Raw genomic sequence first — 23,171 nt, forward strand, 5'->3', positions numbered from 1 at the left:
ACGCTAGCTTTCTGTGTTTCTTGCACGAGGACACCCAAATCTCTCTCAACACCAACATTTGAAAGTTTCTCACCAATTAAAAAATATTCTGTTTTTCTATTCTTCCTACCAAAGTGAATAACCTCACATTTCCCTACATTATACTCCATCTGCCACCTTACTGCCCACTCACTCAGTCTATCTTGTATCCCTTTGCAGACTCTGTGTTCTCCTCACAGCTTACTGTCCCACCTAGCTTTGTATCGTCAGCAAACTTGGATACATTACACTCGGTCCCTTCATATAGGTCATTAATATAGATTGTAAATAACTGAGGCCCCAACACTGATCCTTGCGGCACCCCACTAGTTACAGTCTGCCAACCTGAAAAAAATCCGTTTATCCCTACTTTCTGTTTTCTGTCCGTTAACCAATCCTCTATCCATGCTACTATATTACCCTCAACCCCATGAGCCCTAATCCTGTGTAATAACCTTTTATGTGGCACCTTATCGAATGCCTTTTGGAAATCCAAATATACGACATCCACTGGTTCCCCTTTATCTACCCTGCTAGTTACATCCTCAAAAAAACTCTAATAAATTTGTCAAACACGATTTCCCTTTCATAAAACCATGTTGACTCTGCCTAATCATGTTATGATTTTCTAAGTGCCCTGATACCATTTCCTTAGCAATGGATTCCAGCATTTTCTGACAACTGATGTCAGGCTAACTGGCTGTAGTTCCCTGTTTTTTCTCTCCCTCCTTTCTTGAATAGTGGTGTTACATATGCGACCTTCCAATCCAGTGGGACCATTCTAGAATCTAGGGAATTTTGGAAGATCAAAACCACTGCATCCTCTATCCCTTCAGCCACCTCTTTTAGAACCCTAGGATGTAGGCCGTCAGGTCATGGGGATTTGTTGGCTTTTAGTCCCATTAGTTTTGTAGTGTATGTGCCTTTAAGAGCCCCATGTGTACTGTAATGCCGGTAATGGCCACGCGGGCTATATAAGCCTGTATATTGTGTTGTATCAGTTAGTTCCCCTCCAGACTTTGTTTAGTAAACACCTATGAAACCAACTCCTGTCTTCAGTGTCTCTATCAACACACAGACACAACAGTGGCGACGAATTGGAAACGGACTTACCTGCAATTCGGCAGCACCTCAAGGACATCGATTCCTCTGGCGTCCAAAGTTGAAGAAAAAGAAAAAGCTGTGGTTTCACCAGCTAGCCAAGCTGGTGGCAGGTACTGCAATAATCCTTCCTGGGCGTCGGGCTTGGGGGGGGCTCCAGCGGCTGGCTCTACAGCTGGGCCAAGCAGCGAAAGCGGAGGCAAGCAGTAACAGACGGGGAGGGAGCACTCGGGAGACGGCCGGCGCTGCAAGCAGGTCGGCGTTCAGACCTAGAGAGAGAGTCCGGCGGGAACGAGTCTCCAACTGTAAATAAATAAATAAAAAGAACGGAAACCGCGGGAAACAGCGTTGTCATCGGCAGCAGTGGCGGGGAAGCGCCATATCTTTTCTGCAGAAAAGAAAGAAAAGTGCGAGAAGCGCCATTTTATTTCTAGGACGCCTAGGTCTGGCAATATTGATGCTTTTGATAACGAGATAGAGGATTGGACCACATGTGGAAAGAGTGGAGGTATATTGCACAGCAAATGGAATAGAAGATGAAAAAAAAGCTTCAGTACTGCTAAATCTAATGGGCGCTAAGACATACGGGCTGTTACGAAATGTAATCACTCCAGCCAAACCAAAGGACAAGAATTTTAAAGAAATTGTTGATACCCTACAGGAGCACTTAAACCCAACACCGCTGCTGATAGCGGAACGATTCAAATTCTTCAAGAAAAATCAACACAAGAATGAAAGTAACGCTGATTACCTCACCGAATTAAGAAAGCTATCAAAACACTGCCAATTCGGGGCAGGACTCGTAGATTATCTTCGAGACAAATTCGTCTGCGGTCTCTTAAGTGAAGGAACACAGAAAAGGCTGCTTTCTGAAAAAGATTTAACACTGGACAAGGCTTTCAGTATGGCTGTATCATACGAAGCAGCCGCAAGAGGAGCTGCAGAGATACAACAAAAGACACAGGACTTCGACACCCATGAAATGACACAGGGTTTCGAGAGATGTTATCGCTGCGGCAGATCCACCCATGACCAGAGGGACTGCTGGTTCAAGGACAAAGCATGCAGGCAATGCGGAAAGATTGGGCACATTGCACAGGTATGCCGATCTGGACAAAGAAAATCAATAAAGAAAAGTACAGAAAGGTACAAATGATGACGGACAGAAGCTCCGAAGACCAGAAGAGCGATAGCGACTCCGAAAACAAGAGACTAAGCTGTCTCAAATTACATAATGTAATTGCCAAAGATGATTACCAGACCATTTGGGTTACCCTCACGATAGCAGGGTCCCCAGTTAAAATGGAGCTAGATACAGGATCAGCTCTGACCGTCATAAATCGACGGGATTACGAGCGGCTATTTCCGCATATACCTTTAAAAGACACATCCATTATCTTGAAAACATATACGGGGCAGAAAGTATACCCCAAAGGAAAAATAAGGGTGCCTGTTGTATACAACGGCAAGGAAATACAAAAGTTGTATTTATACATTCTACAAGATGGTGGTCCACCGCTGTTGGGACGTGAATGGATCAGGAAAATACATTTAGACTGGCACTCCATTCAGGCACTGACGGTGACCAGTAAGAAAAAAAACGATGATGATGTCATACCTGAACGATTAAAAGACATCTTGGCCAACGCCAAAGAAGTGTTTCAAGAGAAACTAGGAACCTTGAAAGGCATCACCACCTCAATAAAAGTGGAAGATGCAGCAATTCCCAAGTTTTTTAAGGCAAGACCGGTGCCATACGCAATTCGTCCAGCAGTCGAGGCAGAGCTGGAGAATTTGGAAAAGGCAGGCGTATCATCCAAAATAGATTGGAGCGAGTGGGCAACACCCATCGTTCCAGTCATGAAGAAAGCATTGAATAATGATAAATCTGAAGAACAGAGAAAAATTCGCATCTGTGGAGACTTCAAGGTGACTGTAAACCCGGTCCTTCACACGGTACAGTATCCTCTTCCGAGGATAGAAGATATTTTCGCCTCACTATCCGGAGGAAAACGTTTCACCAAAATTGACTTGGCACAGGCATATCTACAGATGGAGGTTGAAGAGGCCTCTAAAAAATATCTCACGATAAATACACACAAAGGTCTGTACCAGTACAATCGACTGGCTTTCGGAGTAGCATCCGCTCCAGCTATCTGGCAAAGAGCTATGGAGCAAGTCCTCCAAGGGATTCCGGGGACTCAATGCTACCTAGACGACATCCTTGTAACAGGAGAAAACGACAACGAGCACCTTGCCAATTTGGAGCAGGTGCTCACTAGGCTGAGAGAACGGGGCCTACGAGCAAATCGCCCCAAGTGCGAATTTTTCCAAAATCAAATATCATATTGTGGCCACATAATTAATAAGGAAGGGTTGCATAAGTCACCTGAAAAAATTGAAGCGGTCATAAAAGCCCCAGCACCTGAAAATGTTTCACAATTAAGGTCGTTCCTGGGATTAATAAATTACTATCATAAATTTTTACCGAACTTATCAACTCTTCTACACCCTCTTAATGAACTGCTACAAACAGGAGTAATTTGGAAATGGAGCGAAGACTGTAAACGTGCCTTCCATAAATGCAAAGACTTAATCACGTCCAAAGAAGTTTTGGCTCATTACAACCCATCACTGCCAATCAGACTGGCATGCGATGCATCCCCTTATGGCGTAGGAGCAGTATTATCGCATAAATTCCCTGATGGCTCGGAACGGCCGATAGCTTTTGCGTCACGCTCATTGAACTCAGCTGAGCGTAACTATGCCCAAATCGACAGGGAATGTAATACTTTTTCTAGTACTTTTTCTCTACTTATATTAATTACGTTAAGTTCCTCACCCTCATTAGACCCTTGGTTCCCCACCATTTGTGGTATGCGTTTTGTGTCTTCTACTGTGAAGACAGATACAAAATACAGGAAACTCTTTTTTATCCGACACCGACGGGACCGGCGTGGTGCCGGTTTATCAAAAAGTCCGGATTACAGAGAGGTATTGTTAAAAGGTACGAGAGCTCCGTACACCGCAACAAATCCAGGCTTCCCTGTTGCTTAGCAACAGGTACAGGAACCCAGCCACAAGATCCAGACGTCCCTGTTGCTTAGCAACAGGTGCAGGAACCCGGCCACAAGATCCAGGCGTCCCTGTTGCTTAGCAACAGGTGCAGGAACCCCGGCCACAAGATCCAGGCATCCCTGTTGCTTAGCAACAAGTGCAGGAACCCCGGTTACACAGCCACAGATCCAGGAACGGCCACTAATATGAAGTAAAACTTACCTGAACCTACTCCTGAATTGCCGGGTAACAGAGATTTCCGTTTATTTAGGTGCCGGTAAATCGAGAGTTTCCTGTATTTGTTTAACGTTTCTGCCATTTCCTTATTCCTCATAATTTCTCCTGTCTCAGCCTCTAAGGGACCAACGTTTACTTTTGCTACTCGCTTCCTTTTTACATATTTATAGAAGCTCTTACAATCTGTTTTTATATTTCTTGCTAGTTTTCTCTCATTCTATTTTTTCCCTTTTTATCAATTTTTTGGTCAACTTTTGCTGGTTTCTGAAATTCTCCCAATCCTCAGTCTTATTATTCTTTGCAACATTCTAAGCATCTTCTTTCAATCTAATGTTATCTTTAACTTCTTTAGTTAGCCACGGTTGGATCACTTTTCCCGTGGAGTTTTTGTTTCTCAATGGAATGTGTTTTTGTTGAGAATTATGAAATATTTCTTTAAATGCTAGCCACTGCTTATCTACCACCATACCTTTTAATCTATTTTTCCAACCTACCTTAGCCAACTTGCCCCTCATACCTCTGTAATTGCCTTTATTTAAGTTTAAGACTCTAGTTTCAGACTTAGGCATGTCACTCTCAAAATTAATGTGAAATTCTATCATATTATGATCACTTTGCCCCAGAGGATCCTTTACTATGAGATTGCTAATGAACTGGGACAGGAACCCGGCCACAAGATCCAGGCGTCCCTGAAGTTTAAATTTAAAATGAAACAATTACTGTCATATAGAATATCTCCTGTTACTGTCTCCCTGGGTGCAATTAAATTGCAATCAATTATGGGATTTGTAGTGGTGATTAAATAATAAAGGCTGCAAGTGTGTGCGGCAAGAGCGGGTTACTGGAAGTTTTGTGGCTGAATTGATAATTCTACATCCTAAAGCACCTCATGAATGGAAGGCTTGACATTACAATATTTACACACTTTGACTTAAGCCCCTCTCTCCTCCACCTCCCAAATCCCAGATGTTTAATCCAGAAGAAATCCAGAACTGTATAAAGTGTTAACATTAATCTATTTTGGGATGGGAATATTTAATGTTTGTGGCTGGCTGGGTCAGCTTGCGTCAGTCAGTAGCTGTGATGTGTGCATTCCTGGTTACCTTGCTGGATTGTAAGTGAGGGCTCCTCTGGACTGATAGTGTGCCAGCATCTTCCAGCAACATGCACTGGAGTGTGTGCAGCCAGCGGAGGCAGAGTGGTATCCATTTAATCAGCAGGTTTAATGGGAAATCTGTACCATCAGATATTTTTGCTTCAGACAGGGACTGTCAATGCACAGCAATAAACCCCGCCCACAAAATGAATATTATCTGACACTCGGCTTGAGATCTGTACTGCTTCCTGTTCAGGGGCTTTCATGTCACCGTAATGTGGGGAATGTGAGTGAGATATTTGTGGAGTAATGTTTTATTCTCCTTCTTCCTGTTGCTGCTAAACATTCGAAGTGCCACAGGACCCTGCCCTGAGACACTACATCTCGCCCAGTCTCTGTGAGTACAACTCTGGGTTTGCTATGTGTGTGAAACTTATTTTGCTGCATGATTTCTGACATAATTATGCAGTAATTTTTGCTTCCTCTTTCTCTCTATTTGTACGTAGCCCTGCTGGTGTGGTGTGGTGTGCTGTGTTGTGCTGGGTTGCGTTGTGCTGTGCTGGAATATTTTCTGCGGCTATTTATCACATTTGTTTTTTACTTGACATTCCACGGGTGGCCTCACTATTGGATTTCCCGCCTCTGTTGTGGGGAATGTAACTGTCTGTTGGGTGTCGTGTTCGATGTTCCATGACCACATCCTCAAGCTTCATTGCTATGAAGACCCACCCGTCATTTTTTAATCTGATCTCATTTTGAATTCTCTAAGACATTTTTTTGAAAGATTGTTCTCGATATCCCTAACTCTACTTCAAAATGTTGAGATAGATTTGAACTTGCTGGAAGGTATAAGTTAAATGAAGAATAGTCATCTCTCCTCGCCCACTTTCTCCTAATAGTTAGAATCTGTTTCTAACTTATTCTTTGCTTCTCTGGTCTAAACAGTTTCACCCTTGATTATTCAAGTCTCTTACTCTACATTAAATATTTCATTTTCATAGAACACTTTGACCTAGTGTAATGTTTCTGGTATTTGTGAGTGTGATACTGGGGTACATTCTGTACAAGGCTGTGCTGATACAGTGGAGCTCACACTAACATTCTCAGTCACAGTCACTGCTGCACTTTCATTTTCTCTCATTGATGAATAAAATGGGAAAGCGCCAACCTTATTCAAACTGGCCTTGAGTGGAGTGTTTCGTAGGCTATAGGAGACCAACTGAGCTGGTTATATATTTTTTATTCATTCACGGGACGTGGGCATCGCTAGCAAGGCCAGCATTTATTGCCCATCCCTAATTGCCCTTGAGATGGTGGTGGTGAGCCGTCTTCTTGAACCGCTGCAGTCCGTGTGGTGAAGGTACTCCCACAGTGCTGTTAGGGAGGGAGTTCCAGGATTTTGACCCAGTGACGATGAAGGAATGGCGATATACTTCCAGGTCAGGATGGTGTGTGACTTGGAGGTGGTGGTGTTCCCATGCGCCTGCTGCCCTTGTCCTTCTAGGTGGTAGAGGTCACGGGTTTGGGAGGTGCTGCTGCAGAAGCCTTGGCGAGTTGCTGCAGTGCATCTTGTAGATGGTACACACTGCAGCCACAGTGCGCCGGTGGTGGAGGGAGTGAATGTTTAAGGTGGTGGATGGGGTGCCAATCAAGTGGGCTGCTTTGTCCTGAACGATGTCGAGCTTCTTGAGTGTTGTTGGAGCTGCACTCATCCAGGCAAGTGGAGAGTATTCCATCACACTCCTTGTGCCTTGTAGATGGTGGAAAGGCTTTGGGGAGTCAGGAGGTGAGACACTCGCTGCAGAATACCCAGCCTCTGACCTGCTCTTATAGCCACAGTATTTATGTGGCTGGTTCGGTTAAGTTTCTGGTCAATGGTGACCCCCAGGATGTTGATGGTGGGGGATTCAGCAATGGTAATGTCATTGAATGTCAAGGGGCGGTGGTTAGACTCGCGCTTGTTGGCATTCGTCATTGCCTGGCACTTGTGTGGCGTGAATGTTACTTGCCACTTATCAGCCCATGTCGGGATGTCGTCCAGGTCTTGTTGCATGTGGTCATGGACTGCTTCATTATCTGAGGAGTTGCGAATGTAACTGAACACGGTGCAATCATCAGCGAACATCCCCACTTCTGATCTGATATGTTTTTATAAATGAACCATCTTCACTTTCATCAAGTTGTTTCCTGCAAAACTGAACTTTTTTGAGTGGGGGGGGAGGAAAGAAAGTCAGCGGCTGTTTCTCCTTCTGTCAACTCCACCCGAATAATGTGCTTGGCCCTAACAACAAAGAGCACACGTTACACAGTGACACTTGTCTAACCAATGGCAGCCGTCATACAGCCTCTGAATAATATTAAACGGGTCGAGTGAGGAGACGCGACCCTCGGTGCAGGGTGGACTGAAACTCAGGCCTCAGAAGAGCAAAGGTCATTATCTAAGCTCAAACCCACCCAAATATACAGCTCCCTTTACAATTCACACCCAGCTAATTCCCACAAGCGCTTTCAGATGAGAGGAATATTTAGACATTTATACAGTAACTATCTCTGGATATTTAACATTATTCCCTCAGTTTTTCCTTCTCCTTTTAAATTCTCCTGTTTTCACATCTTCCCTCACCAACACGAGAGCGCTGTCTGCCCCGTGACTAGCTCCAGCACTGTGGGACAGTGTTCATCTTGAGCATCTAGAGGCACTGGAGAGGGTGCAGAGAAGATTTACAAGGATGATACCAGAAATGCGAGGGTATACATATCAGGAAAGGATGAACAGGCTGGGTCTCTTTTCTCAAAAACAGAAGGCTGAGGGGTGACCTAATAGAGGTCTTTAAAATTATGAAAGGTTTTGATAGAGTGGATACAGAGAGAATGTTTCTACTTGTGGGGAAGAGCATAACTAGAGGTCATCAATATAAGATAGCCACCAAGAAATCAAATCGAGAATTCAGAAGAAACTTCTTTACCCAGAGAGTGGTGAGAATGTGGAACTGGCTACTACAGGGAGTGGTTGAAGCGAATAGTATAGATGCATTTAAGGGGCGATTAGATGAGCGTATGAGGGAGAATGGAATAGAGGGTTATGTTGATAGTTAGATGAGGAAAGACGGGAGGAGGCTCGTGTGGAGCATAATCGCCGGCATGGACTGGTTGGGCCGAATGGCCTGTTTCTGTGCTGTATATTCTATGTAATCCTATGTAATGTAACAGCTGAATTACTTCAACACCTCGGCTAATGTGCTTCTAGATCCCGACCCTGAGTGTTGCCAGCTAACGTCTCTCCTTCCCCCCCTCAAACTACACCCTGGACAATCCCGTTATCAGTGAGGAAGCCACTGCCCCATGCCCCCAGTGACCCCGCTGCCCCATGCCCCCGCTGACCCCAGTGACCCCGCTGATCCATGCCCCCGCTGACCCCAAGACTCCACTGACCCATGCCCCTGCTGACCCCAGTGACCCCGCTGACCCATGACCCCCCTGACCCATGCCCCAGTGACCCCGCTGATCCATGCCCCCGCTGACCCCGCTGATCCATGCCCCCGCTGACCCCAAGACTCCGCTGACCCATGCCCCTGCTGACCCCAGTGACCCCGCTGACCCATGCCCCCTCTGACCCCAATGACCCCTCTGCCCCATGCCCCTGCTGACCCCAAGAACCCGCTGACCCATGCCCCCACTGACCCCATGCCTCCACTGCTCTGACCCTCTCCTACACCTGTGTGATTCAGAAGGTGCAGATACATTGACCAGAGAAGGACCCATTAAGCAGCCTATCTGTCCACTGAAATCTACTGCAGACCAATCCTGAGCACAAACCAATTCCTGCCAATGTCTAGATTTTATTCAAACTGTTACCTAATTCCTGTAAAGGAATGATGGGCCTGTGAGTGTTAGTGATCTTAGCTACAAGGACAGGTTGGAGAAGCTGGATTTGTTTTCATTAGAGCAGAGGAGGTTGAGGGGTGATTTGATAGAGGTGGACAAGATTATGACCGGTTTGGATAGGCTAGACGGGGAAAGGCTGTTCCCACTAGTTGATGGTACAAGGACTAGGGGACACAGATTTAAGGTTTTGGGCAAGTGATACAGGGGGGACGTGAGGAAAAACCTTTTTACGCAGCGAGTGGTGAGGACCTGGAACTCACTGCCGACGGAAGTGGTGGAAGCGGAGACACTCAGTGTTTTCAAGGGGAGACTGGATAGGCACTTGAGGGAAATAAACTTGCAGGGCTACGGGAATAGAGCGGGGGAATGGGACTGACTGGATTGCTCTGCAGAGAGCCGGCATGGACTCGATGGGACGAATGGCCTCCTTCTGTGCTGTTATGACTCTGTAGTGCTCATGTTTCTTGTGACAATGTTGTTCATTTCTAGATATAGGGTCTGTTTCACATTCTGTTTTATAGTTGGGGTGTTTTATATTTTATGTAATTCCTTGCATCTGTTGTTTATTTTATGATTTATAATTCCTGAAACACTCGTCTGTTCTTTTTAACCAGGTTAATGAGAATTTGTTGATGACACAGACTCTGCAGATTTAAGAATAGCGTGAGGAAGGTGAGGTGTTCTGAGAATTCTGCACCACACCGCCTTGTCACGGGCTGGTGGACTGAATCCTCCCCATGAACTTGTGGTCTGATTCGGAGCCTGTGCTGCAAACATCATCGACAAACCCAACAGCAAGAAAACAGAGACTGTTTTCCTCTGTGAGGAAGTGCAAGTGTTATCACAAACTGCAGCCGCCGAGATGAGTGACTCTTGGGCCTGTTTCAGCTGCTGTGCTGAGGAAGAGCCACAGCCTGTGAGTAATGTCGCAGCAACAAGTGTTCCGCTGGTAGTATTCACCGCCTTTAGCTGCCGAACTTGTATCAAGATTTGTGGTCCCTCTTTTCCCGTCCTTTCTGATAGTTCTCACATGCATTTGTTAAATATTTGGTTGTGTTCTGGGTTCCTGCTTCTTTGGTCCAGAGTTGTTTGGATTGCTGCCTTTCTGGAATGATTTGCACCAAAACTTCTACAAGAACATCACCCGCTGCCATGGAAACCCCTCTCTGCCACAATCTGAGCTTTTGCAATTAGCTTCTGCCGCCTTCCATCCATTCGCTGCTTTCAGTCATTAGTTTGGGATCCGGTTAGTGGATGCATCTGCTGATGGTGCTGGACTGGGCAAAGGCCGTACCCTTTTCCTGACCCCAGCCTGGGTATGAGTGGGGGGGGGGAGGGAGGAGGGAAATATTCAGGGAGGGGGCTCCTGCTTCAATGGGGGCAGGGGCAGAATATGGCTGGACCTGTGGTTGGATAGCTGCTTGCAATCACTGTTAAAACTAAATATTCCCGGATATTTGACTTAGAAGATATAGGCAGATTGGAAAAGGAGGAAGGATAGCCCTGTCAATAAAGGATAGGAGAAAGACAGTAGAGAGAAAGGATCTTGGCTCAGAAAATCAAGATGTAGAATCACTTTGAGTAGAGCTAAGAAACAACAAGGGGCAGATAACACTGGTGGAAGTAGTTGTAGTGTCGGGTAGAGTATAAATCAGGAAATTAGAGGGGCATGTAACAAGTGTAATACAGTAATTATGGGGGACTTTAATCTACATATAGACTGGGCAAACCAAATTTGCAGTAATAGTGCAGGGGACGAGTTCATGGAATGCATTCAAAATAGTTCTCTAGATCAGTATGTCGAGGAACCAACTAGGGAACAGGTTATTTTAGATCTAGCATTGTACAATGAGGCAGGGTTAGTAAAGGAGCCTCTGGGGAGCAGTGATCATAATATGATAGAATTTTATATTGAGTTTGAGAGTGATTTAGTTAACTCTGAAATTGGGTCTTAAACCTGAACAAAGCAAACTACATAGGTATGAGGGGAATTTCTTCACCCAGAGAGTGGTGAACCTGTGGAATTCTCTACCACAGAAGGCAGTAGAGGCCAATTCATTAAATATATTCAAGAAGGAGTTAGATATATTTCTTAAGGCTAAAGGGATCAAGGGATATGGAGAGAAGGCAGGGACAGGGTACTGAATTTGGATGATCAGCCATGATCGCATTGAATGGCGGAGCAGGCTCAAGGGGCCGAATGGCCTACTCCTGCTCCTATCTTCTATGTTTCTAAGTTGGCTAAGGTAGTTTGGGAAACTAGATTAAAAGATATGACAGTAGATAAGCAATGGCAAACATTTAAAGAAACAATTCATAATTCACAACAAATATACATCCCCTTAAGGAATAAAACCCTATGGGAAAAATGGTTCAAACGTGGCTAACAAGAGAAGTTAAAGATAGTATTAGATTAAAGGAAGAGGCTTATAATGTTGCCAAAAGAGCAGTAAGCAGGAGGATTGGGAGGATTTTAAAATTCAGCAAAGGAAGACCAAGAAATTGATAAAGAAAGAGAAAATAACAGGGGAGGAAACGGGCCGAGAGAGGCACAGACCGAGAGAGTAATTTTTTCCCATAAACCTTTCCGTGTGGCCACACAAGATTGCAGAAAGATTCTGTTGTTCTGCTCCAGTCTTGTCTTGTAGCCACACTTTCTGCTTGAGCTTTCTGCTAAACTCCAGGGTCTCCTGGTTATTTTTCATTAAGTTCAGAAGGTTTTGTTTTGCTACTTGCCACCTGTTTTGTGTAATATTGCCTCACACTATTGGGTGAATGTAGCAACAATCTGTAATCAGCTTTCCTTCCTTGATCAAAACCTCGATGTCACAAATGCTGTGACAGATTGCACACTTCCCGTTTGGATTGCTGTGAAGGGCTCACATTGTAGCTGCCACTCTTCGCTCAGTCGATTTGTCTTTTCTGTTTGTTCACTTTCTCCAGAGCCCCAAGACCAGCAACCTCCACCCTGCCCCCTGGCCTCTGGCCTCTGCCCCTGTCCTCTCCTCTCTGCCCCCTGGCCCCTGCCCCCTGTCCCCTCCTCCCTGCCCCCTCCTCCCTGCCCCCTGCCCCCTGCCCCCTCCTCCCTGCCCCCTGTCCTCTGCCCCCTCCTCCCTGCCCCCTCCTCCCTGCCCCCTGCCCTCTGGCCCCTGCCCCCTGCCCCCTCCTCCCTGCCCCTGCCCTCTGCCCCCTGGCCCCTCCTCCCTGCCAATGCTGCCTGTAATCAGTCAGTAGGACAGGGAATGAGAGCAACTGACAACTTAAGTCACACCCATTCTACCATTCCGGGGTCGATGCAAACACCTTTAACCCCTGGGATTGGCCAGATCCTCACTCCACTCCCTACTCCTAGTGATGGGAATTCTCGCAACAATCTTGCACGATCAGGAATTCCCACCACCGCTGTTTTACCCCCTTCCCCGGAGCCCCAGGTCTAGGGAGGAGGAACAGCCGGTCAGGAGTGAAGGGCACAACAGAGGGAGTGCAGCATGAACTAGGGAGAAAATGTGTGTGTAGGAAATTGCAATATGAAAGAAGTCTTATGGCATAACTCACTGCCTGGGCTGCTAAACTTAAGCTCTACAAAGGCATCTAAACGTGTGCTAGTCGTTGAATAGTTCAGGAACACAATGGTACTCCATGTAGAAGATTCAGCTCCTGCTCCTGCCCACCATCTCCAGCGTGGTGGAGAGTAACACGGCCGTTTACAGACACAAGGTGCAATTCCTGCCCCTGAGACTCTAAGCTGAGGAAAGCTGTGAGGAGCATGTTTGAATGGAAACGGTTTCCCTACTCCCTGCGACCCAATAGTCCCGGGAGGCGATTCTGACTCTGACCTTCTGTTCCCCCCACAAGAGACGAGTGCGCATTGACCGCAGCATGATTGGAGAACCCATGAACTTCGTACACACGGCTCACGTGGGGTCGGGGGACATGAGCAGCACTCAATACTCAGCGGTAAGTGAAATACGTCTGCATCTGTGTAATATTCATGATATAGAAACATAGAAGATAGGAGCAGGCCCCTCAAGCCTGTTCCGCCATTTAATGAGATCATGGCTGATCATCCAAATTCAGTACCCTGTCCCTGCTTTCTCCCTATATCCCTTGATCCCTTTAGCCTTAAGAAATATATCTAATTCCTTCTTGAATATATTTAATGAATTGGCCTCAACTGCCTTGTGTGGTAGAGAATTCCACAGGTTCACCACTCTCTGGGTGAAGAAATTCCTCCTCATCTCAGTCCGAAATGGCTTACCCCTTATCCTTAGACTGTGACTCCTGGTTCTGGACTCCCCCGCCATCAGAAACATCCTTCCTGCATCTAGTCTGTCTAGTCCTGTTAGAATTTTATAAGTTTCAATGAGATCCCCTCTCATTCTTCTAAACTCTAGCGAGTACAAGCCCAGTCGACCCAATCTCTCCTCGTAAGTCATTCCTGCCATCCCAGGTATCAGTCTGGTGAATCTTCGCTGCACTCCCTCCATGGTAAGAACATCCTTCCTCAGATAAGGTGACCAAAACTGCACACAATACTCAAGGTGCGGTCTCACCAAGGCCCTGTACAACTGCAGCAAGACATCCTTGCTCCTGTACAATTAAATGATATACTCAAGGGCCCTTGTTTACTAGCACTTCCCGTTACACAACAGAGACCGTAGAAACTATAACCACAAAATTAAGACCTTCTAAACTTTATAAACTATTAACCTTAACTGACAAACTATGGAGTAGTATAAATACTCACCTGGCCGTACTCACCCAATCAGCTGCTTCCTCTTGCCCGCGTCACTTTTTGAATCGTGACATGGCTCTGGAACGCCGTCGCCGGTCTGCGAGATTGGTAAGCTCGCGGCAATATTTTAAGCTAATGAAGAGGGGAATATATTTGCTTTTGTGCTAAACAAAATGGTGCTTCATGAGGCCCTCAGTCCCTCGGATCAATACTGGATCATTACTGGAGTCCGCATCAATACTGGATCATTACTGGAGTCCGCATCAATACTGGTTCGTTACTGGAGTCCGCATCAATACTGGATCGTTACTGGAGTCCGCATCAATACTGGATCGTTACTGGAGTCCGCATCAATACTGGATCGTTACTGGAGTCCGCATCAATACTGGATCGTTACTGGAGTCCGCATCATTACTGGAGTCTGCATCAATACTGGATCGTTACTGGAGTCCGCATCAATACTGGATCATTACTGGAGTCCGCATCAATACTGGATCGTTACTGGAGTCCGCATCAATACTGGATCGTTACTGGAGTCCACATCAATACTGGATCGTTACTGGAGTCCGCATCAAGACTGGATCGTTACTGGAGTCTGCATCATTACTGGAGTCCGCATCAAGACTGGATCATTACTGGAGTCCGCATCAAGACTGGATCATTACTGGAGTCCGCATCATTACTGGATCGTTACTGGAGTCCGCATCAATACTGGATCGTTACTGGAGTCCGCATCAATACTGGATCGTTACTGGAGTCCACATCATCCCCCCCCCCTTCTCTCCATTCCGTTGTAAACAATCCTTTCTCTCTTTGGCCACCCACAAAAAGTAGGAGCTTTGACACAAAGGAAGCTGCTGACCTGGGCTCAACTTGTAAAATTCTACACAGAGCATGCTGTGAAATTCAGAACTCATCTGATTTTATTTCTCCTCTTGCCCCATCACCCCGGGTCAGACACTGCCTGACCAGCTCTCAGACCTTCCCTCTGCTGCTCTTCAGCTTCCCACCAGAATGTGACGCAGAGAAACCTGCAGGCACTTGTAATTATTGTGTTCTCTCCCTTCCTGTGTGGGACATGTTTGGCCTCTCCTTTGTCTCACCGTAACAGCGACCCTGAAATTAGGAACTCAGTGCAAGCACTGAAGTATGTTTGACCACTGACAGTTCTGTCTTTGATGCACTACCTTAAATTGCCTGCAAAAACTTCATCTCTCTAACTATTGGCTGCAATATTATGTTGGGATTGTGGATACTTGATTCTACAGCCATGATGTCCCTGGATATTGTCAACCCTTGGTCGAGAATTGCAGTCTAGACCAAAATCTCATCTGATGAACTCCTAACAGGAGTCAGGAGTTTCAGTTCCAATCTTGGGCTGACTCTAACTCCAAAATTGTGCTGATCCCCTAAATGTGCCTTTCCTCTTCCTGGACTAACCACGCTGGATTTGTCAATTTGAGTGTTAATGCAGACTGAGTGTTACACTGTATGAGACACCCACTGTTCTACCATTCTCTCAGTGTGTCATCAGGTGATGGAATCTGAGGAGGGAGCAGCAACGCCATGTGGTCACTGGTCCCATTGGATGTGGTGTCAGCACTCCAGTGAACTGTGACCATAAATTACCACAAGGAGCCAATTGGTTCTTGTGCGTTTCCCTGGACTTCAGTGCTCATTGTATGTGAGACACTTTAGGCTTTGAGAAACGTGATCAAACGTTAATAAATGCAAGTCTGTCTTTACAAGTATGGAAGCAGTACACCAATGATAAAATGTAGTTTTTGGTTGTTTTGGGGATGGGATGGTGAGAATCTCCTGCTCCCGCCAAAGGGAGGGTGATATCTATGGAATGTTCTAGAATGTTCCATCATCACTGGTTAATGTTCCCATTACAAATGAGCATTTGAACCTCTCAACTTCTTCCAGTGATTTGAGTGATTGGATTGGAAATCTGCAAGTGTAAAGTGTGGTTAGATCAGTAGAGAGATGATTCTGGGCACTGGCATTGGACAGACATCTTATTAATCCCTTTCACTAGCACATGGTGTCGATGGGGCTCGGTCATCTATGAGGTGTAACCTTTGAAACTCTTTTCACAGATGGGTTCCGTGCAAGAACAGATGAAATCCAAAGGAGGCTACTCAAAATCCGTTGATGCACAAATGCAACTGATCGATACAAAGGCAGGGTAGCACCCCGCTCGTGGGCACTGGTAGGCGTTTCTGCTTTGACCCATTCAATACCTTGATTTTCGTGTCATTACGAACTCCAGCTGAATATTTTCTGCTTCTTGCTGAGAATTTCACTCCCTGATGTGCTTGTAATAGACGGCCAGCTGTAGCCCTGAACCATACAACCCAGAAACATCTGTGTGCAGGTGTCCACTCTCAGCTGGGGTGGTTGTGATATCTGCGCTCCTAGGTTAACCTTAGGAAGGGGAAACAGTCCTGATTAACACTCGTGATCATTATCAAAGTATTATATTATTTACAGCGCAGAAACAGGCCATTTGACCCAGCTGGTCTATGTTGGTGTTTATGCTCCACTCGAGCCTCCTCCCACCCCTCTTCATCTCACCCTATCAGCATATCCTTCTATTCCTTTCTCCCCCATGTGTTTATCCAGCCTCCCCTTAAATGTATCTCTGTTATTCACTTCAACCACTCCCTGTGGTAGCGAGTTCCACATTCGCACCATTCTCTGGGTAAAGAAGTTTCTCCTGAATTCCCCATTGGATTTATTAGTGACCATCTTATATTGACGGCCCCTAGTTCTGGTCTTGCCTGCAAGTGGAAACATCTTCTCTACGTCTATCCTATCAAACCCTTTCATAATCTTAAAGACCTCGATCAAGTCACCCTCAGTCTTCTCTTTTCTAGAGAAAAGAGCCCCAGCCTGTTCAACCTTTCCTGATGGGTATAACCCAGCTCTGGAGGTCCCGTGCTGCATGGTCACCGGCTTTTAAATGGAGAGACCGCGCATGCACAGAATTGTGAATGGGCCTCGCAGCCCGTTAAAGGGGCCGCGTGGCCCCCAAAAAAAATTAAAGGGAACATTGAGTATAACCTCTCAGTTCTGGCATCATCCTAGAAAATCTCTCTGCACCGTCTCCAGTGCCTCGATATCCTTTTTATTATATGGGGACCAGAACTGTTCGCAGCGCTCCAGGTGTGGCAAACCAAGGTTCGATACAGGTTTAACATAACTTCTCTGCTTTTCAATTCTATCCCTCTAGAAATGAACCCCAGGGTGTTTTTTTGCTTTTTTATGACCTTATTAACCTGCGTCGCTACTTTTAGCGACCTGTGTATCTGTACCCCCAGATCCCTCTGTTACCCTACCCCATTTAGGCACTTATTTTCCAAAGAGTTTGTGGCTTCCTTATTCTTTCTACCAAAATGTACCACCTCGCACTTATCAATATTTTTTAAATGGTGCGAAACTTTCAAATGTTGGTGTTCAGAGAGATTTGGGTGTCCTCGTGCAAGAAACACAGAAAGCTAGCGTGCAGGTACAGCAAGCAATAAGGAAGGCAAATGGCATGTTGGCCTTTATTGCAAGGGGGCTGGTGTATAAGAGTAAGGAAGTCTTGTTACAATTGTACAGGGCCTTGGTGAGACCACACCTGGAGTACTGTGCACAGTTTTGGTCTCCTTATCTAAGGAAGGATATACTTGCCTTGGAGACGGTGCAACGAAGGTTCATTAGATTGATTCCTGGGATGAGCGGGCTGTCCTATGATGAGAGATTGTGTAGAATGGGCCTATACTCTCGAGTTTAGAAGAATCAGAGGTGATCTCATTGAAACATACAAGATTCTGAAGGGGATTGACAGGGTAGATGCTGAGCAGTTGTTTCCCCTGGCTGGAGAGTCTAGAACTAGGGGGCACAGTCTCAGGATAAGGGGTCGGCCATTTAGGACTGAGATGAGGAGGAATTTCTTCACTCAGTGGGTTGTGAATCTTTGGAATTCTCTGCCCCAGAGGGCTGTGAATGCAGAGTCTTTGAGTATATTCAAGGCTGAGATCGATAGATTTTTGGACTCTAGGGGAATCAAGGGCTATGGAGATCGGGCGGGAAAGTGGAGTTGAGGTCGATGATCAGCCATGATCTTATTGAATGGTGGAGCAGGCTCGAGGGGCCGAATGGCCGACTCCTGCTCTTATTCTTATGTTAATTTGCCAATTACACGCCACTCTGCAAGTTTATTAATGTCTTCTTGTATTTTGTCGCAGTCTTCCTCTGTATTAACTACACCTCCTAATTTGGTGTCCTCCGCAAATTTTGAAATTGTCCTTCAGATTCCCAAGTTCAAATCATTAAATAGTGAACAACAGTGGTCCCACCACCGATCCTTGTGGAAGAGGTGGGAGAGGGAAGGTTGGGGGGAGGGGGAGGTTGGGGGGAGGGCGAGGTTGGGGAGGGGGAGGTTGGGGGGAGGGCGAGGTTGAGGGGAGGGCGAGGTGGGAGAGGGGAGGAGGGGGTCGGGGGAGGGGAGGTTAGGGGGAGGGGGAGGGGGAGTTGGGGGGAGGAGGAGGTTGGGGGGAGGGGAGGGAGGGGGAGGTGGGGGGAGGGGAAGGTTGGGAAGGGGAGGTTGGGGGAGGAGGAGGTTGGGGGGAGGGGAGGTGGGGTAATGGGGGTGAAACCCAGCACTCATTGAGCAAGTTGAACTCAGCTGATTGTCAATTGATGCTAGATCAGTTGTTAATTTTAAGTCTGAGATTGATAACTTTTTGTCAACCAAGTATTAAGGGATATGGGCCAAAGGCGGGAATATGGAGTTAGGTCATAGATCAGCCATAATCTCATTGAATGGCAAAACAGGCTGGAGGGGCTGAATGGCCTCCTCCTGGTCCTCTGTTCCTGTCAGGGGCTTCTCTAGGGTATTCCAGGGTGGAAGGATTACATCACACCAAGCTTCCTCCTCAGATCTGTCGTATTAATGGGAATTTTTTTTTAAAATTATGATTTCAGATAAATTGAACAATTAGAAGCAGTAAGACCAGGATATGCAGCGACTGCCTTGAATCCTTTGTACAAAGTGTGGAATGGAACCACAGGACGGAATCTACCAGTGAAACAAGCCAACCATTCCTGTACAGAGAAATGTTTCTGTTCCAGCTCATCTTTTATTGTAAATTTTACTTTAAAAAGTCCTTTTAAAAAAAGTATCCAGAACTTTGCTAGTACTTCACAGTTCTGCAGCAGGTGTTAACTCAGTTGTTCACAAAACTGATTCTTTTCTTTAAACCCAGGATTAACTGGAGTGAGTGTGAGAGTGACTGAGTGTATGTGAGAGTGAGTAAGTGTGAGAGAGTGTGTGAGTGAGAGAGTGTGAGTGTGTGTGAATGTGGGAGAGAGTGAGTGTGAGAGTGAGTGTGCGTGAGTGAGTGTGAGTGAGAGTGAATGAGAGCATGAGAGTGAGTGAGTGTGAATGTGAGAGTGAGAGTGAGTGTGAGAGTGAGAGTGAGTGTGCGTGAGTGAGTGTGAGTGAGAGTGAATGAGAGCATGAGAGTGAGTGAGTGTGAATGTGAGAGTGAGTGAGAGTGAGTGTGGGAGTGAGTGAGTGTGAGAGTGATTGAGTGTGTGTGTGAATGTGTGAGAGAATGTGTGAGAGTGAGAGAGTGAGGGTGTGTGTATGTGTGTGAGTGAGTGTGTGAGTGAGTGTGAGTGAGTGAGAGTGTGAGAGTGAATGTGTGGGAGTGTGAGGGTGTGTGAGTGAGTGTGTGAATGTGGGAGAGTGAGAGTATGTGAGAGTGAGAGAGTATGTGTTTGAGTGTGTGTGAGTGTGTGTGAGTGTGTGAGTGAGTGTGAGTGAGTGTGAGTGAGTGTGAGTGAGTGTGAGTGAGTGTGTGTGAGAGTGAGTGAGAAAGTGTGAGTGAGTGTGTGTGAGTGTGAGTGAGTGTGTGTGAGAGTGAGTGAGTGTGAGTGAGTGTGAGTGAGTGTGAGTGAGTGTGTGAGTGAGTGTGAGTGAGTGTGAGTGAGTGTGTGTGAGAGTGAGTGAGAAAGTGTGAGTGAGTGAGAGTGAGTGAGAAAGTGTGAGAGTGAGTGAGAAAGTGTGAGTGAGACCTCTGTGTTTTGTGTCTGAGGCCAGTTTGAGACAATCCTTGTGTTCCTGTTTGCAACTCGATGGTTTTCTGTCACCTGGAGGTCTCCCATTGGTCAGTGACTGAAGCCATCACTCGCTTCCAGGTCCTAGTTGTGTGCTGGCAGATTTACTATAAATGTCCTTTGTGCTTTGCACTTGTACACATGTGCCTTTCAAATGAGCTCTTTCTGCTTTTCTAACTTGTCCCTGCCACTTCTCAGCAGCACTTACACCTGGGCAGGTGCCAAACATCCAACTCCAACCTGGAGCGAGACTGGGTGAGGTTTCAATGCTGCCTGCTTCTGTGGTCATTTTGAGCTAAATGCAAATGTTTTTTTAAAATTATACTTTGTTCACTTGAAGCAGACACTGGTAACTGAGTGTGATCTTTTAGCTGTGCGTTCACTATGTAATATGCTTTTTTTAAGAAAAAAAACATGATTTTAGCTCATGGACTCTGAAGTCTGTTGAACACTGCGGGCTGGGGACTGCCACGTAACAATGCACAGCGCCCACCGTGAGGATTGGCACTGGGTGATATTCACATACATTCACAGCAGCCCGCTCGTCTCCCATGCTGCACCCTGAGCCACTGGACCCTACAGACTAGTGGGTTTCTGATTTATTTTCTATATGGAGCCTGCACGCTCTCTGTGACAGACTGTTTCTATATGAAGCCTGCACACACTCTGTAACAGACTGTTTCTATATGAAGCCTGCACACACTCTGTAACAGACTGTTACTATATGGAGCCTGCACACACTCTGTAACAGACTGTTACTATATGGAGCCTGCACACTCTCTGTAACAAACTGTTTCTATATGGAGCCTGCACACACTCTGTAACAGACTGTTACTGTATGGAGCCTGCACACTCTGTAACAAACTGTTTCTATATGGAGCCTGCATGCTCTCTGTAACAGACTGTTACTTGCTGTGCTGTGCAGTGTTTTGCGATCTTGGGCATTCCACATGTCCCTATCTATTTCCGCCTGAAATGCTACAGTTTGCGCTGGACCTGCTAATGCTGTGCAGCGCTGTGATCTCACCTGGAGAGCAGCCAATGGCATGGGTCAGCGCTTTGAGTGCTGTTTACAGTAAAGGTCCCATCATTGTTAATGGTGATCGTGGATAAAAGTTTCTTCATTTATTGCACTGGAGTGTGTGTTGTGAAGTGGTTGTGTCATGTGACAGCAAGTCCAGAGTCAACAATGGGAAGTAAAATTGCTCTTGGACATGGCTCGGTAACTGGACACATGTTTTAGGCACCATTAAACTATTAGATCCTGTAAATATTTTGGAAACATTTATATGTTCTAGTAAAGTAAACACACTTTTTAAAAAAAGCATTGTCTTCGAGTCATTAATCTTTTCCATGTCTGGGTGTCGCATTAACTCTGTTAACAAACAATATTTAAACTGCCCAGAGAAACGGGGCAGTTTGTATCTGAAGGTCTGACAATAAAACTCTGGCACAAAAGCAAAATACTGCAGATGCTGGAAATCTGAAATAAAAACACAAAATGCTGGAAATACTCAGCAGGTCAGGGCAGCATCTCGACCTGAAACGTTAACACCCTTTCTCTCTCCACAGATGCTGCCTGACCTGCTGAATTTCCAGCATTATCTGTTTTTATTATAATAAAACTCTGCTATTGTACTGATCTAGAAATGGTTGAAACGTCCCCCTGCTTATACTGGGGGTAGATTGATGCCAGGCAACTCCTCACAGAGAGAATGGTCAACATCTGGAACAGATGCTCAGGCAGAGTATTGGAGATGAAAACTCTGGAATCATTTAAGAAACAATTGGATGCTGAAATACATAGAATACATAGACATAAGAACATAAGAAATAGGAGCAGGAGTCGGCCATTTGGCCCTTCGAGCCTGCTCCACCATTCAATAAGATCATGGCTGATCTTCAACCTCATCTCCACTTTCCTGCACTATCCCCATATCCCTTGATTCCCTTAATATTCAAAAATCTATCGATCTCTATCTTGAATATACTCAATGACTGAGCCTCCACAGCCCTCTGGGGTAGAGAATTCCAAAGATTCACCACCCTCTGAGTGAAGAAATTTCTCCTCATCTCAGTCCTAAATGGCCGACCCCTTATTCTGAGACTGTGACCCCTGGTTCTAGACTCCCCAGCCAGGGGAAACATCCTCCCTGCATCAACCCTGTCAAGCCCTGTAAGAATTTTGTATGTTTCAATGAGATCATCTCTCATTCTTCTAAACTCCAGAGAATATAAGCCTAGTCCACTCAATCTCTCCTCATAGGACAATCCCCCTATCCCAGGAATCAGTCTGGTGAACCTTCGTTGCACTCCCTCTATGGCAAGTATATCCTTCCTTAGGTAAGGAGACCAAAACTGTCCACAATACTCCAGGTGTGGTCTCACCAGGGCCCTATATAATTACAGTAAGACGCCTTTACTCTTATACTCAAATCCTCTTGTAATAAAGGCCAACATACCATTTGTTTTCCTAATTGTTAGCTTGTAGACATTACAACACAGAAACAGGCCATTCGGCCCATCCAGTTCATGTTGGCCTTTATCCTCCATACAAACAAATAGTCCCAATCACATTTACCCACCCTGTTCCCATACCTCTTCCTTCATCCTCCTCTCCAATCTAATCTTGAATTTTCACACAGTTTCCGCCCCAGCCACCAACCCTGGGAGTGAATCCCACAGCTGCACAACTGTGTGTGAAGAAGTTTCTCCTGCCCTCTGTTCTAAATCTCTCACATTTAATCTTATATCTCTGGCCCCCCGTTGTTGACCTCTCAATTATTGGAAACGGTTTGCTACCCTGTCCCATCCTTTCATCATTTAAAAAACTTATATAAACCTGTAACCGGTGTTGTGCTTATGAAAAAAGACTCTCGTTTTCAAGAATTTCTTTGTATTTCCTCAAACTAGACAGCATCCCAATGA

At 45.8% G+C, this 23,171-nt stretch overlaps 1 protein-coding gene across 1 annotated transcript; it reads left to right on the forward strand.

Moving 5' to 3' along the window:
- The first annotated feature begins 5,635 nt into the window (after positions 1-5,635).
- On the forward strand, positions 5,636-21,567 carry LOC147099848 (CDC42 small effector protein 2-like). The gene is made up of 5 exons (XM_085968285.1): positions 5,636-5,906; positions 10,009-10,310; positions 13,250-13,351; positions 16,232-16,344; positions 19,107-21,567. The coding sequence occupies exons 2-4, from the start codon at positions 10,257-10,259 to the stop codon at positions 16,322-16,324; spliced, it is 249 nt and encodes an 82-aa protein (XP_085824411.1). The 5' UTR covers positions 5,636-5,906; positions 10,009-10,256; the 3' UTR covers positions 16,325-16,344; positions 19,107-21,567.
- Positions 21,568-23,171: the final 1,604 nt, after the last annotated feature.

The sequence above is a fragment of the Somniosus microcephalus genome, chromosome 27 (genome assembly GCF_052327205.1).
Source record: "Somniosus microcephalus isolate GS21.2 chromosome 27, FLI_Smic_1.0, whole genome shotgun sequence".
NCBI classification, from domain to species: domain Eukaryota; kingdom Metazoa; phylum Chordata; class Chondrichthyes; order Squaliformes; family Somniosidae; genus Somniosus; species Somniosus microcephalus.

Bases quoted from the DNA above. Each gene is read 5' to 3' on its own strand.
- LOC147099848 (XM_085968285.1), top strand. From the start codon at position 10,257: ATGAGTGACTCTTGGGCCTGTTTCAGCTGCTGTGCTGAGGAAGAGCCA. The intron at 10,311-13,249 runs GTGAGTAATGTC...TCCCCCCACAAG, and splicing joins CTGAGGAAGAGCCACAGCCT to AGACGAGTGCGCATTGACCG. The intron at 13,352-16,231 runs GTAAGTGAAATA...CTCTTTTCACAG, and splicing joins GCAGCACTCAATACTCAGCG to ATGGGTTCCGTGCAAGAACA.